General features: G+C 46.8%; 1 protein-coding gene across 1 annotated transcript in view; it reads left to right on the plus strand.

Moving 5' to 3' along the window:
• The window catches only part of NOL7 (nucleolar protein 7), a 196,260-nt gene that overhangs the window by 140,407 nt on the left and 38,808 nt on the right, over window positions 1-17,045 (plus strand). Inside the window, exons 6-8 of the mRNA XM_069613546.1 lie at window positions 4,239-4,314; window positions 7,759-7,877; window positions 7,965-8,042. Coding sequence (XP_069469647.1) covers window positions 4,239-4,314; window positions 7,759-7,877; window positions 7,965-8,042 — 273 coding nt within the window. The remainder of the gene's footprint in view (window positions 1-4,238; window positions 4,315-7,758; window positions 7,878-7,964; window positions 8,043-17,045) is intronic.

Genomic DNA, 17,045 nt, shown 5'->3' on the forward strand with positions numbered 1-17,045 from the left:
TGATCCTCTAGGCCAGGGGCGAGAGGGGATTGGTGGGAGCCTTTTGTTCCATTCTCCCACTTCAGCATCATCTCCTACATGTGTCACACTGCACCTTCAGTGCAGTGGCACTGGGAAGTCTTTCAGATTTACCTAAGGTTTAAATACCTTCTCGTGGATAAACTACTGTTTCCAAGAGCAGTAAAGTGAAATTTACTTTACTTACATTTGTAACTTTCTGGACCCAGCATAAACTATCTTACAATATGGTGCTGCAGGGGTTACTTGGTATCCCCTTTGTCTAGCTTCTCATGTAACATTTTTGCTACCCTTTCCTCGAATGGCTGATTGCAGTGGTTTACAACTACTGTGGTGTGCTTTTACCATGGTCTGTGTTCGCAGCTGCAGTAAAGCACCCAAGGGTGCCACTTTTGTCAAACTGGCCTGGTCTTTTTTTTTCGCCATTTCTTTGTGGAAAGGTCCTTCTTGAGATTTACACTGTGCGCCAAACCAGGTTTGGTCCCTTGTTTGGCAGGATTCACGATTGAAGCCTGCCTCTGGCTCCAGGGTGTCTGGTAGGGGCAGGAAGTAAGGGAGGTACCAGAAACTCCCTGCGCTTTGTCTCCTAGGAGACAGGAATGCACTCCTAAGTGATTGGCCGGCTGGCTCTGGCAAGGACAGCCACCCTGCTGGATGACTGACAGCTAGGCTGGAATGAAGAGGAGAAACCTGCATAAAAGGCAAGGCTTTTTGGCTTGGAAGGCAGTCGACCACTGGATGAAGGAATCCAAAGAAGAACTCTAAGACGACGCCTGCTGCAACTCCTGGACCGTTGGTTTGCCCAGTCAAGCCCTACTGCTGTGTTGAAACTCAAATTACGTTTCGACTAGAGAAGCCCTGCCAGGACGACCTCTCCCCTTGCGTTGGTGGAACCAATCGACTCCAAAGTAAGCCACCTGGACATCCTCTCAGAGCTGGTTGAAATTCCAATGCAGTTGCTGCTGGAACCGAATAGCCAGGGAGAGGAACACCAGATCGTGTGCATTGCTTTTTAGTTGGCCAAGAGCTCCAGGAAGATCCTCTGGATTCCCAGGACTGACCAAGCCTGTGTCACCTCAACAGAGTGCTGGACCCCAGATGCAAGGAAAGCCCATCTCAACAGCAAAGAGTCTGCAGTGTTGCTATTTGCTTAGGCGCGGGGAGCTGAAACCGCAAGTGCCACTGAATAGAAGTTGGTCCTTTTCTGTCGCCGACCGTCCTGTTGCAGTGCGGAAGTCCTCCAGACGTCCTCCCTCTTGTCCCCATGACTGAGGCCCAGGAACACAGGATCTGCAGAGCTGTACAGGATCAGCTAGCCAAAGCCCTTTTTCTTCTAACCAAAGGTACTGTAAAGTCTAAGCACTTACCTCTTGCCGTGTAACTGCACTTGTTCTTTGTTGGTGAGACTTGTTGTGATTGCTCTGTATAGTTGCTGATAGCTTCTTTACTTCACAAGCCTAAACAGCTTGTGGCCCTGCTTTGATTTCTTATTTTCTACAAAGACTTCTAAAACATTGTGCAAGACGTTTTACCTACCTCCAAGAAGTGCTTCAGCTCACTTGGACTTTTGCCCAATTGACTTTGGCCTAGCCTGGCTCCCTGAAGGACGCTTCTGCCCTCTGACATTGTGTTTGGCCTTCCTTCCAGGAAGGGGTTAACTAACATTGCATTCGGGCGTTAACAAAAAGTACTTACCTGCTTCAGAATAATTGTGAGATCTCTTGTTCTATTCTAACCCCTTTCCTTTGACTTCTCTTAAATTTGATTCTAAATGCAAACCGTAATATATTAATGTTCACAGTTCCCTAGTTACTAAAGTCACCTGAGGGTGTAGAAAGTGTCTGTGTGCCATCCCAAAAGGATAATTACTGATTTAGAAATATTAAGAGTGTATTTGTGTGTTAATATATAATTGCCCCTTCTAAAGAGGGGTTACTCAAACTGACTGTTAAATTAATAATTGTTTAATCAAGAAACCTTGTGTATAAGTATTCATTTGAATACTTGTCACTGTGAATCTCTAAATCCCATACTGCTCACATTAACCCCTCTTGAGATAAGCCTGGCTACTCAATCACGCTACCAACCTGTGTAGTACAGACTTATACCAAAGGTTGGGTTCCTATTGCCAGGAGTTCAGGGTTGTTGTAGTGCATCCAAAGGGTACTGCATACAATCTTGCCTAACATGCCCTAGACTAACACTTAGAGGGTTTTTGGTTACTCTAGGTTTGCCTAAGGGACAAGCCAGTGGCAGCAGTTACTTTTTGCAATATTTTTTTTTGGTACAATTTCCATTAGTTATTTGGCTATCGACTGTGGCTATTGTCCAAACCTAGCCGTGACACATGGGTTTTTGTTTGCCCTTTGGCCGTCTTGCTTTTAACCATTCTTATATGAACTTCTAGTGCCTGGGGAAATCGGACACTTTTGGCAGGCTACTGCATGGCTATGGGCGTTTGCTGCCAGGAAGTGGGTTGGGACTACTTGGTCCCAATCCACAAACTGGTTACAGTGTCGTCTGGATATTCGTGAGTTGTGCCACCAGTGGTCCTGATTGGACAACCACTGTGTGTGTCTCAGATCTGAGATTGGCTAGTGGGAGTTTTGGATCTTAACTGGCTTTTTGGATAAGGGGACCCCTGCACCCACTCTAGAGAACTGAAGAAACCAAGTGTCCTGTCCAGCTGCAGGCCTTACAAGGAGACCGTGGACCTGTTGGAAGAAGTCCTGGCAACCAACATCTGCTGCTGTCCTGGAAGAGCCCTGTCTTGTTGAAGATCTCTAGCAGTCCTGGGACGTTACTGCAACTCTTGGGAGTGGCGGGAACATCGATTCTCAGCTTTCAGAATTGACCCTGGACCGCCCAGTGGCTGACCTGCTCAGTTTGGGCTACGGTGCTGCAGATGTCAATGTTTGGGGTTGAGGCCTGGAACTTGGGGGGGGTGGGGGGATGGAGAAATGTCGGTGTGTGCTATAAGACTCAACTCTGCAAAATTCCATGGTCCTAGCATCAAGGGGACCCGAGATAGGAGTCAAAGTCTTACTGTAGCAAGTGAATCCTCCTGCAGCACCAGTCATCCCAAACTGCTTACCTGTGTCCAGTCCTGTCCTGAGAGGGGCCCTGCATCGAGTTCTTTTGCATTTTCCAAACTGAAGACCTTGCACCAGTTACCGACAAGATCTCGAACCTGCAACCCCTGGGCATCAACGGCTGAAGCTAACTGGGGGGGGGTGGGGGGAGCAACCTCTGACCCTCTTCAGCAGACCTGCCAAGTCCTAAGCAGAATGTGCATACAAGGGTGAGTTGTAATACTTACCTGAACACCTACATTTTGATCGCAAGCACTCTGAACATTGGGGACACAATTGTTAGTTAGAACAACTTGTCCTCTACCACTTTGAACTGTACATTGGACACCAGAGACCCTACCTTCCTTCTTTCCAGCCTCAACAAACTGTATGGAACTTTGGTGAACCTTTTGGGCACAAGACCCCATGCATCTTAGGGTTGGACTTCTGAAGCTAGTATTGTATCTCTGTGGACCTGTAGTGCTTCTACTACTCTCCTTCCTTTACAGGGGTGTATTTTGCCCTACTCAGTGATTGTATCTTTTATTTAGTGTTGTGTGCTAATATTACACGTTGGTAGTCAATTTACGCAGTGTTATGACCATAAATAAATGGGTATTTTTATAACGAAGTGTAATCCCTGACGTTTGCACTGTGTACTTCTTTGTGACCCCTTACAAGCTAACCACTGCTTGAGGCTTTGTCTAGACCACTCGCCTTGCTACCTTGAACTGGTTTGACTAAAGCCACCGGAGTTCAACCTATACTAGGTTGACCTTCTATACAACTGTTCACTAGGCCAGGGTATAGAGAATCAGTCCTAACAGGGCAGCGCACCATGAATTATTTGGAACTGCAGGGGTACTTCAGCATACATTCCTTTTATATCAGAAATAGGGTAGGGAACCAAATAGCCACCAACATGTTTGAAGTGGGTTCTTGGGGGTCGGGAGGGGAGAGGGGGGTTGGATGGGGTATTCAATTTGGCCAAAGGGACCACAAATTAGGGATGCGACTTAACAGGCTTCATGTACTCATTTACCTTTTGCTATTTCAAGATTATATTAATACAAATAAATCTTTAGCCTCTGCTTGTTTACTAGTGTATGTGATCGAATTGTAAGTTAACTGGAGTGCTTTTTGTTGTAGAAAAAGATGCTGCAGAATCTGAAGGTGGCAGCGAGAAGTCTGATGATGATGAGAAGGAAGAAGCTAGCGATGATGAGTACTGACTTATTACTACTTGGTTTACATTAATTTAGAGAACATTATTGCTGAAGGAGTCTTTGTATGACCAAGCATTCTGTTTTATATAAAACGATATGCTCCATTTCTGGGGCTTCTTGTCGCTCTGTGGGCGACGCAAACAGTAAATATCTCACTGAAGAATTTCTTTTCACAACTGGCCCAAGTGCAATAAAAATGGATACAAATAACCAACTTGTTTATGACCAGTCTGTCTAGCTTTCTTTCCTTGCCAGTGTGTTGGTTTGGTCTGTTGGCATAGTGATCACTGAACTTTTACAGTTGCAGGACCAATCATTATTTTGTGACCCCTCTAAAAAACATTTGAAAGGAATGGAAGAATGATTGTTACATCATGTTCACATTTTTCCCCAACCTCTGAGAAATGTCACCTACTGAGGCTTGTAAAACGTGACCAACCAGTCAACTTGTTTGTTACTTGGACAACAATCTCTGGTTTGTCTGTGCTTTTATTTATTTTTATTTTTTTATGATTCTGTTGTCTGTGGGACTCATCGGCTGACTCAAAGGATTACCTGTTGGCACATAGACGGGGCCTGACATTTTTGTTTTTCTCTGGTTGAAGTCTACTCGTGCTACTGCTGTTCATTTTGGGCATAGATGCTCCTTAGATTCACAAGAGCACCTCATTTGTTTGAGTGGTACTAACCCAATTGTAAAGTGCTTTGGCCTCCTAAGGTTGACTGAGTTCTCTTTGCTTGTGGTTCTCTTTGCTTGTGGGTGCGCGTGCACCAGGCTCTGCAGTAGATGGCTAGAGCCCTTCTATAAAACAGGGAAGTTGAAAGCACAATCTGCCTGTAGGTGGACTGTTCCCTGACAAATTTCCTGCAGTTTTTTGGAATTGCATTGGCCCCGTTTATTGCCAGTCCATAAAGAACAAGGTTGTTTGTTCATAAAGGGTTCTTTGGAAAATCAGTGTGTGCCTAGGTATAGTCCCGTTAATGTCATCTGCGCTTTCTGCCTCCACCGCATAAGAAGGGATGGGGAGATGTTGCAGGTACCATCAGCACTTGCACAGCCATCTCTTGGATGTGACTATCAGGACCTGGTCTAAGGACACTGTCTGTGCCGGGTGCACTGCTCATATGGGGCTGGATTGCATACATTGCTCCAGTGCCAGGCAGTTTTTTTACCAGCGCAGAACAAATTGGGCAGAAGTTTGCGTATAATAACTAGTGAAAAAAGTGTTATTTGCACTGATGAGTTGGTGCAAATGTTGTTGTACTTTCTGATGGTATCAATGCAAAACTTCCTTTTGCTTGTCTAAAATTGCCTCTGGTTGCTACAAGTTATTTAATTTGGTCCAAAGTACCTAGGTCTTTCCTATGTGACTGCTCCCTGCATGAACCGGATCCCAAGGGCGATGGTCGGAGCGCACGGACATCTACAGCTTCCTACCTTTATTCCAGACTAGGAACTCGTACTCCATTTCCATCGAGTGTATGCTCTTGGTTCTTTAATGTTTTCTGGCCAAAATTAGACTAAAGCCCATTTGTTTGCCACGGAACAGACATCTCGCCCCCCTGCCTCCCCTGTCCCTTCAACACCATCCCTACCATGGTTAGGACACATCCAAGCACTGAATGCAGAAATATATACTACTTAGTCCCCTTTGTCTAGTTTGTTTGCCTTTGTCCCCTGGTCTGTGTCCCTACATGCTACCCTCTCGCCCACCGGTTCCCTATCATTTACACCTTCATCTTCCTGTTGTAATGGCAGCCCACACAGGGCCCGCCTCTCATCTGTACTGCCTCCTGTGTATGCCATTTCTTATTTTATTTTTATGATATGCCTGTTAGAAACTAATACAAATGTCTTACCCTTGCATGGTGCAAATTACAAACTGTTTTGGTGACGGTCCTACCTCCTGTTGATTTAAAATTGTAAGGGTGTGCGGGGGGAAATCGCCCAATTGCAAAACTCCCTATTCCACCAACTTGCCTTCAATGCACCTCCAGTAGGGAGTTTTTGCATGTTATCCCTAGACTGGTTTCTGTCCGCCTGCCCCCTCTGCTTAACGTACAGTTTGTACTTTTGACAAAGTTCACAACTGCTGGAGAATGACCTTACAGGTCCCACAGTTTCTAGGCCTACTTATATTTCATGGCTGACTCTGTTGCTCTGCCATATTCTTAATGCAGTCCAAGTCTGGTGTTGGTTTCAAGTTGGTGAACCTGGCTGAGCTGGAAGATCCACTTATGAGTTGGTTGTACCTTATCTCCCTTTCCTCGTCAATCGGCTCTGTCGCAAAACTGTCCAACTGTGATGGGTTCCATCTCAATGTTCTCTGTAGGCTTGGAGAAAATCCTTCCCTCCACACCGGATATATTCTGTACCAAATGTACATTATGACCTACCCTGGATCTCGCTTACTCGCCATACCTAGTCGACTAGACATTTCTTATTCTAGATTCTGCGTAGCTTCTGTCAGTTATTTGGATGTATGTATTGATTCCATCTTGCTTTAAAATTATTTTTGAATGCAAGTAGAGTAGGTTGCAGAAGAGAGGTATTGTGTGGCAGGCATGACTGAGTCCTCTTTATCAGTAAGTGTAACAAATGGTCTCTAGTGTTGCTATCGGTGGTAGCAACCCTCTTCTCAGCCACAGGCTAATCTCTTAACCAACGTGTGATCTCATCAAAAGTTATCCCCATGCCTCTGCCATGCATTGGTACCTCGTCGGAGGACATTGCTTCTCTTTTTTTTCATTTGTTGAAAAACATGGCCATCTTATTTATGGCAGCGGGCTACTTTAACTCCAAGTTACTGTCGGCACACTTCTGCATTTTCCTTACATGTTCTTTATGGGTTTCAGGCAGGCCTCACTCAGCAGACTCCTAATGCAAATCCAGTATACGAAACATTGGAATACTCCCACATTCCTGGGACTTGCACACCCCAGCACCACATTTCTTCTTTTTCTAGATGGTATTCAGTTCGTTGAAGAGCAGCCGTGAAGAATGTTGCAAGTGTAGAATTGCATATCCGTTCAAATTTAAAGGCTGTGTTTTACACTCCATGCCACAAAGGTGCTCATAATGTCATTTTGGGCAATTTCTATGTATTGTGTGTCTTCCTTTAAAAATTTCACTTTGAGAAGATGATGGGATGGAACTTCTCCTCCCTACCTTCTGATTGGGAGGGCTTTGTCACCTAATGTGCTGTTCTTATGATGCTAAGCCTTCTATGTTTGACATCTCCAATGCCTTTTATTTAGAGGAGTATCTGGGTAGAGCTTTAGTATTTGCTTTTATATGTTCATTTTTTCTTAGGTATTTGTTTTCAGGATCTTTGTGTTCAAATTTGCCTAGTTTTTAAAATTTCTAAAGTGCGTTGAGTAGATGTGTGCTCACACTGTAAAAGGCAATTTGATCTGCAACTGTGTCTCCTTGTATTTGTCAGGGTACCAAACTATACAGCAATGCGGTTGAAAGAGCAAGACCAGAGCAGTTTACAACAACAAAGTGCGAAAGACTTCATAAAGAATCGTCTTTATGGACCAGGCAGTAATAGGACCACAGGTAACACAAATTGTATTCTTTGCATTCTATATGAGTTGCCGTCTGGTGTTTCCGTATAAAGATGGTTATTTCCTATTTGTTCAACAGTGAACCAGTTTTTCTCAAATGCAAACAAGAAGGGCACAACCAAAAAACCTGCAGTTCAGTTTGTTAACAAAGCGTGGGGTAAGTTAAGCCAACAACTGCTTAAAGTAACAGTATTTAAATGTATTTTGTTTTGCACACTGAACTCTGGATAATGGATACAATAAATTGTAATGTTTTAGTCATAACGGACTTGTTTCAGTCAGTTGTGGTTTTTAGAAAAATTTTAACTATGCCAGTTTCCTGGCTATAAAACTGGTATTTAATAGAATTTGGACCGGCATTGGGAATTGGATGGGATTATTATTATGATGATGATGCATTATATCTTCAATGTCCATGTTGGGAACCAATGAAGTAGGTTTCTTTTGCTGGGATTCTTTTTGCATCCACCACAATGCCCACGTTCTTTGTGGGTCATACCACAAAAGAATCCACCTCCTCCTGCCAAGAGCATTATTTTGAGCTGTCTTTGTATGATGTATTTATGTAAATAATTACATACTTTTTCAAATAAATGCAGTTTAACCTTTATCTTTAATCCTCAAGACAAAATGTCCCTGAATGTAGACCATATATGCATCCACAAAAACCTGTAGTATCTTTACTGTTCTTGCCAGCAAAATGGCGTCCGTTGCATAATTGAGAAAAATAATTCCCCCATTCTCAATCCACAGATGTCGCGCTTTTTTCCAGATTGGAGCTTAAAGAATTGCTGTAAAGATTAAATGGAGGGCGGTTTTCCAGGGCACAACCTTGGCGCCCCGCCATCTTTTTAACGCTTTCTTCAATAAGCTCACCATCTTTTCAAGCGTCACTCGAGCCACACAGCCTGCATTAAATTTCGTTTAAGAGGACCAGCAGTGGTACAGAGATGCCCAGATTAAGCAAAACAAGACAGTGTGGGCCAGTCCAGAGAGTTCAAAGCTGAGGATAGGTCAATAAATGCCACTTAGATAGGTACCTGAAAACCATTATCATGCTTGGATAGAATCAAATTCAAGTGTAACCCTTTGTAGATAGTCTCCAAACCGTCACTGAATCCTAGCTGGTTATCAAAAAAACTATTCTTATCAGAAAACCAGTCCAATCGAATGTAGAAGACAGTCGCAAAACCTAGACTAGCCTTTTTTTTATTTATATATTTTATTTTTGTAATAGAAGATTGGAATAATCGCCCCAGTAATTCAGCTAGCTGATGTGCTTGCTGAATTCACCATGTTATTTGTGATGCATAGGCAAGGCGTTTCATACCTCAGCCAAAGTTATTGGTGATTTCTTTTTTTTTTGTAACTTAATTTTTATTGAGCAAGACAACTTAAGATGACTGACATAGTGAGGGCAAGATTTATACCCATAACAAAGGGCAAAATACAGGTGGCAAACGGGTCAAATAAAAATGCAATGGTTCCGGTAGCACAACTAAGTTAGCTTCACAATCATCATTCAGGAGAACTGTCCAATCCTGCACAAAAGAGAACATTGCATTGTTGATTGTAGCAGACAATTTCTCATAAAGATGGACCAAAGTTTAGTGAGCCATTCAGCTTTGGAATGGATAGAGGAGCTCCTCAATTTTTGAGTGAGAGCGCGTCTCCCCACTCTCAACATTGCCACGACCACTTTTGGAAAGGCGAGTTGAGCGTTGGCGTACCCAGGAGGGCCTCCAGGGGGAGTAGGGACGGACACGTGCCCACAACAGCTTTGATCCAGCTAAGCAACTCGGTCCAGTACACTCGGTGAGCCGGGCACTCCCACCACATGTGGTACCAGGTTCCACGTTGTGAGCACATCCTAGGGCACAGTGGAGATACACCCTCGAACATCTTGGACAGGGTAGCAGGGGGGGTGGGGGGGGGGTTGATGCCAAGAATGAAGCACCTTCAAACCATGCTCCACGGCGTAGGTATACAATGTCCCCAAAAAATTGATCTAAAGACCGCCCTACACGTTGGCTCCTCAAGGGTCATCCCCAACCTTTCCTCCCATGTTCATTTAAACGGTTGTCTTCCCTCTAGGTTAGCCGTGATTAAAGCTTTTTTATAAATCCTAGAGAGGGGACCATTCCTAGTCATGGATTCCACCATAATTCTCTCAAAGGGGCGAGTGAAGGCAGGGCAACCATTGGGATGAGTGAGGATCCCTGTACGGTATAAGTGTTCAATGACAGAGGGGGGTTGTTCCCCCCCCCCCCCCCTTCCATTGCCTCAGACAGCTGGCCATACTCCATGAAGACACCCTGGTGGAAGAGCTGAGCTGCCCTCTCCAACCATGACGGAGTATCACGAACACCCTTGGATCCTAGATCGGCCAAGTTGACAGCAGCTTATTATCCTTGTCTGGTTTCCACAGGGTGGTCCGGGTTGGGTGGGTTTTGAGGTGCTGGAAGGGAATTGGGAGGGGCCCATAAGAGATCCCTAACTTTCTTTGGATGGGAGTGAATATCCACAACATAGGTCCAATAAGTCCCCATGTCGTCCCTCATGTTCTCTAACATCTCTCGCAGCTGGGCTGCCTTGTAATATAACCTAAAGTCGGGGAGACCAAAACCTCCACACGTTTTCGGTAATGTTAAGGTTGAACATTTAATTCTTGTCCTCTTGCCATTCCAAATAAAACTAGGAATCTCGGGCCTGTAATAACCTGAAGAAAGCTTCCGGGATAACAATAGGAAGGGCCAAAAAAGAGGTAGAGAAGCTGAGGCAAAACATTAATTTTAACTGTGACCATGCGCCTGAACCACGAGACGATGAGGGGTGCCCAGCGTACAAGATCATTACTTATCGTCAAAATCGTGGGGGGGGTGGGGGAGAATTGGATTCAAATAGGTTACCAAGGTCCCTAGGGATGGAGATGCCTAAATAAGAGGTGGCCCCCTATTATATTCTGATTCCCTGCAACTCAGATTTACCACTGGTTTCGAGATCCCTAGCACCCATAGGCATAATGAAATATTAAAGGGGATAGGGGCACCCCTAGCGTGTGCCTCTAGAGATGTGTAGGGATACTGAGGTGGTACCATTAACCAGAACACTTGCCAAGGGACCCTTGTACAAAGCAGAGACCCACGCACAAAAGATATCACCCAAGCCCACTTTTTTTTTGCATCTTACCCATATAAGGCCATTCGACGTGGTCGAAGGCCTTTTCTGAGTCCGAGAGAAGGTAGGCCTCTAGATCACCACTAGAAACCTCATGCATGAGATCCAAAGTCTTTCTAACATTGTCTGACCCCTGCCTACCGGGTATAAAGCCTACTTGATCCCCATGCACCAAGGCCGGAAGGTGTTTAGCCAACCTATTGGCGAGGAGTTTGGCCAGAATTTTGACATCAGTGTTCAGGAGCAAAAATAAGGCGATAGGACTGACATTGGGAGGGGTCTTTCCCTTCTTTGGGAAGAACCATAATAAGGGCAGACATAATTGAGGGAGGGCCCCTGTTTTGGCCATGAACGGGGCCAGGGCAGAGCGATATGATTTATAAAAGCGAGCTGTGAATCCATCATCCCCCGGCGAGGTGCCGCCTTTCAGAGAGGAAATGGTATCTATTATTTCCTGCCGCGTAATGGGGAGTTCCAGGGGTTTGGCCCTTTCGGGGGCGTGGAAATGGGCAATGAATCCAAGAAATGGTCAATATCGGCGCCATCCCCGTATATCCAGAGGTATACAGCCGCTTGTAATGCTGCCGAAATTGCTCCGCTATCAAGCCATCTCTTATGACCCTCTTCCCCCTCAAGGGGGTCGGGGGGAGGAGCAGATGGAATACACTCTCCTACTGTTTCTAAGTTCCCTCAGCCACCAAGCTAACATCCTATCCGCCTTTCCCCTTTCTCCATATACTTCTGTTTTTAAAAAGGCTAGCTTCCTTTCTGTCTGGCCTACAAGAAGGGCCGCAAGCTTCGACCTGAGCTGTTGTAGTCCGCTCACTTGCCTGGGAACAACTGCGTCTTTAATTTCCCCTCTGGTTGCATAGCAGCTATCTTCTCTCTTAGATTCTTCTCCTCGCTCTTTCTCTTCCTCCTCGCGCCCATCTCTGAGGGTACCCCTGATGGTAGCCTTGAACGCATCCCAGACCCCCATGACACCCAGTTCCCCATTATCATTGATAGCAAAGTACTCTTTTATGGCAGCCAAGAGGGACTGACTCAGTTCTTTATCTTGCAAGAGGAAGTCATTACACGACCACCGTGACCCGGAGGGAAGGGGGTGGGGGGGGGGGACACCTATGCGGATCCTGACCAAGTCATGGTCAGACCACAGGATAGACTCTGCTAAAGTCAGTAATATGCTCCCGGAGCGAGGAGTCTATCAGGATATAGTCTATCCTGGAGAACATTGCATGAGGTTTAGAGAAAAATGTAACAAGTGGGTCATGTCCCTGTTTCAGAGTGTGCAAGTCCAACAAACCCAATTGCCCGTTAACCCTTTGGAAGGCAACTGCCAGCTTCCTCTGAAGATGCATATCGGAACATGGATTGGCTGATTTCCTATCCCTCTCCGGACAGAGAACCACATTGAAATCCTCTCCCAGAAAAGATCCTGTGCCTCATTCGGGGGGTGTATATGTTCACCAAAGTAAACATCCTACCTCTCACCTCCCCCTTGACCATAATAAATCGACCCTCAGGGTCAGAGCGCTGAGTTTTGGGAGAGAAATGAGCCTTGGGAGAAACCAATATCGCAACACTGTGCTTCTTTGCTACGTAAGGTGAGTAAAACATGCTGTATGCCCGAGCTCTAAGTTTCGGTTCTTTCCCCTTAACACAGTGGGTCTCCTGTAAGAAAAGGTGTATCTGGAGCCTATTAAATTCTCTAACCACCATCGACCTTTTAGTAGGTGTGTTTAGCCCACGAAAATGTAAGGACCCCACAGTCAGTGAGATGAGTCATCCATCATATAAAGGGAAATCCCCCTGCGGCTCGAAAGGGGGATCGCTTTATAGCCCACTCCCCATGATGTTTCTGTGCACCAAGGTTACACACTAGAGTACCCGTAGATCTATTACGTCTTTCAGAGCTTGTCAATCGTAAAAAACGACTCCAACAAACCATCCCAAGTAGAACTTATTCCCCCCCACCAACCCTGAGTGCCTGGACTCCGAGCGACACTAACATTGTCACCAGGCTAGACCACCAGTGTCTCCCCCCCCCCCCCCCCCCCCCCCTGGGCTCTCAAACTCAACAACACCAAGAGCCCCCCGTCCCCGCTCCGAACAGAGAGCAAACTGATCCCTTTTGCAAGAAGCACAGGCCCCCCCTGAATTAAACACAAACAAAATCGTCCAACTCCCCCTATCTCCTACCGACCAAGGCCAATAGCCGAGCAGGACAGTGACAGGTTAAGATCGTCATTTCTCCAACAACGAAAGCTTGAATGAATTGGGCTGCACTAAATCCACAGAGATTATCACAATAGATAGGACAGGGTCGGCATGCACCAACCCAGCAAAGTAGGTCTAGTTTCAGCCCGAGCCTTGTCAGTCGTTGGGAGCTCTCGGAGAGGCTAGGGCAACCCTACTAAATTTTCTATGGCCTTGAACTTTGCATCTCAGTGGCAACATTAGCATTACGAGGGCCAACCAATTCTCTCCCTCGCAGCTTCTGCAGTGTCCGCACCGGAGTCACCCAAGAGTTCCTGAGACACTGTATGCCGTCCTCCGTGACCAAGGCATACTTGAAGCCATCCAACTCGAACGAAAGCGAGAAAGTGTATCCCCACCTGTACCACACTCCCTTGACTGGAGCATCCTAGTCAGGGGGGGCACAGAGACGGTGCCTCGCCAAGGTGAGGGCAGACAGGTCCTGGTAAATCGAGATTTGTGTGTTCTCCCAACCACTCGGCCCTCTTTTCCGCGCCAGATCCAAAATTTTAGTTTTCTCTGAAAAAATTGTGAAACCTCACCAGGACGGATCTGGGACCCCTAGCTGAAACACCTGCTCTGTGTGCCCTGTCAATAGTCGGTTCGCTGGTATTGTCCCCATCAAAAAGTGAACTGATAACAGCGTTGTCAGCTCTGATTATGTCGGACTGAGTCTCGCCTTCCTGTTCCGGAAAGCCCAGAAAACATGGGTTCCAGCGATGTTCTCTATTTTCTAAATCATCAAGTTTCAAGGTGCACTTCTCCTCCCTTCTTTCCAACTCCGTCAAACGCACATCAAACTGGGTCTCCAGCAGATCCATAGAAGCCGTGTTCGCTTACAGGGCTTGAACCTGGTCGTCGATAGTATCAACCCTTTTGTCCAGGATGTCCAACCTAACCGCTATGTCTGTTCTAAAGCTCTGGATTTCCTCCAGTAGAGCTGCCATGCCTTTGGCGATTGAATTGGAGTTCGTCGGAACTGGGTGCAACAGGGCCGCCATGGCAAGGGGTGTGGAGGGAGGAGGCGGTGAACAGAATTTCTGAAAAGCTTCAGACCAATTCATGAAGGCTCCAGTGGCACAGAGACTTGAACCGGGCTTCTGAAGGGGTGCAGCTGGGAATGGAAGGCCTGGAAACCCTGCCCGGTGCAATGGAAGAGGCAGGAGCCCAGAAAAGGGGCCACGTCAGCGGCAGGCACCTAGCCAGGGAGCCAATGGGGAAGGCACTTCTGGGGGCCTCCTACATGAATGTGCGGCGCTCCAAGCGGGTTCCTTCCCTCCGAGCCCACTGACAAGGAAAGGACGCTAGGCACAGCAAGGGGAAGAGGAAAACAGTGCGGGGGAGGGGAGACCAAGGGCTCAAAATCCATGAGAGGGTCTGGTGTGCCAGAAAAGCAATCCAAAAAGTTAATGGGCCCTGGGTTTTCCCAGGGCGTGCAGCAGGGGATGTTCGCGATGAAACGAGTAGAGTCCTGACTTGAGCGCACCTTGGCCCCACCATTATCCTTCGAATGAAATCCAGGCAAAAAGGGGGAGGCCCCCCACAAACGTTAGTAGGCAAGTGCTGGACCGCCAGCCCCCACCCACTTCATGTGCAGCTACAGAGGGCAAAGCTAGAGGACCCTTTCCAGGTGATGGGAGGTGGGGGCCCAGTGCACCAACCTTAGATGTGATGGGGGTCCGCAGCCCCCCCTGCCTCGGAGCACCCCTCCTCCAGGCAGAACAGCCCACACCAACCAGGATTCACCCCGCGGGGGGGGGGCAGCAGCAGGAGCGGGCAGGTTCCATGAATGGCAAGGCGGCTGGGTGCCTTGCGGCCCAACAGCAGCCTCCACCAGGATCCGATGTCGATAGAGGAGCTCAATGCAGGACCGCTCCGGACCAAAAGTGCAGGGCGGGCATCTGCGGGCAAGCTGGAGCCGGAGCAGGAAACTCTCGAGGTGGATCGAAGAGCGGGTGAAGCGCGCCTCTCAACGACACTGCCGCATTCAGCAACATCTCACCGGGGGCTCGTTACTCCCAATCCTCCGGGAAGAAAGCCTCAGAGGGGGAAGAGGCGAGCACAAATGGATGTCTTCTGGTCCTCCGGGGGGGGAAGTTGGGTGGGGGGGGGGGCATGGGGGCAGCTGTACTTGAAGGCCGACACAGAAACCCCTCCGCAGGAAGGAGCCCACAATTCACCCCCCGCCCCCCACCTCAGGGATGGCCCAACCGCTGTGGATCCACAAGCGGGAAGCGGCCCACACACGGCTTCCCTGGAGAGAGGAGCAGGTTCAGATCTCGGGCAGCACATCACCCCCAAAGTCCAGGGGTTCTCATCAGGAGCTTGGTGGGGGGGAGGGGGTGGTCAAGGCTCCTCTCTGGGGAGGTGAGGGGGGGGGGGGCCTCAAGACCCTGTTTTATGTGCCTCGGGGAGGAGACAGATGCTTCAGCACATCTTGGCGCCCTCTGGTGGCTCTCTATTGGTGGATTTTAATACTACTTTGAGATGAGATCATCCATAAATAAGCTTACCAGTGCATCACTATGTGCATAGAGGTTGATAAAATTTAATAAAAGCCTGCCAAGCTCCAGAAGAGACCTAAGCTTTAATGTCCTACGAGTAAACCTAAGAGTTACTTGGAAAGTTTTGCCACTATCATCAAAAATCATTAAGGTTTTCTTTTTCTACAGCCAGACCCATTTCTCCTCCACTAACTGGGTTGGTGATGTAGTTTTCTTTTTTTTTCTTCATTTCTTAACCACACTTTCCCACTTTTTTATGGTGGTTCCTACAAAGCTATGAATTGATCATCTTTTATTTTTTAGCTTTGTGTTGGGCAAAGATTTGTTTATTCAAGAAACCTTGTGTTTGTTTTATTTATATTGCACACCTGACCCGGAGGTAATTGGGCGCTTGAGGGTGGAAGTGGTTACATGGTATAGTATAGGCAGTTGAAGGCATTAATACAGTTTGTAAAATTACAGTGGTACATATATACATAAACATTATACATTGGGTATAGCAGTAGTATAGGATGGGTGACACGTATACTAGTTGAGCAGATCTAGCTATTAATGGTATCAAGAGCTACTGTTTTGTGTTTTGTTAAGAATCCAAGTGATAACATGGCTTCTGAAATTGTTGAAGGTTTGGATGTTCTGTGGGAGAGAGTTCCAAAGCTGGGCGGCTAATACCAGGAACCTAGAACCTCCGGCTCTTTTTAGATTGTATCTAGGCACCACCAGGGATGGCGTGTTAGATGATCTGGTGAATCTATTGGATACCTTCCAAGTGAACTTGTCTGTGAGATGAGGAGGAGGGGGGGGTGGAAGTTAATCGCTTTGTGTGTGAGGCAGATAGTTTTTAGGGCAATTTTGTCATGTATAGGGAGCCACCTGTGTTGCTTTCTAATTTCTGAGATGTGCTCTCTTTTAGGAATATTCAACGCTGCTCTAAGCGTGTTGCTTTGCATAATCTGTAGTTTATTTAAAATGGACTTGTTTGCTCCTAGTTAAAGGCTGTTGCAATAATCCAGTTTGGATTGTATGAGCGCTCTCGCCAGAGTAAAGCAACTGGTGGGGGATAGTACAGGTCTACAGGCTCTGATCAACTTGCCAGTGTAGGCTGTGGCCGAAGAGGTCATGTTGATCTGCTTGGTTAGGTTAGCCTGGGCATCGAGGTAGTAACCTAAAGTTTTTGCATGTTTGGCTATGGGTATACTGTTCCCATCGATAACGATATT

Source organism: Ambystoma mexicanum, chromosome 5p, assembly GCF_040938575.1.
Source record: "Ambystoma mexicanum isolate Mex_15411 chromosome 5p, UKY_AmexF1_1, whole genome shotgun sequence".
Classification (NCBI taxonomy): Eukaryota; Metazoa; Chordata; class Amphibia; order Caudata; family Ambystomatidae; genus Ambystoma; species Ambystoma mexicanum.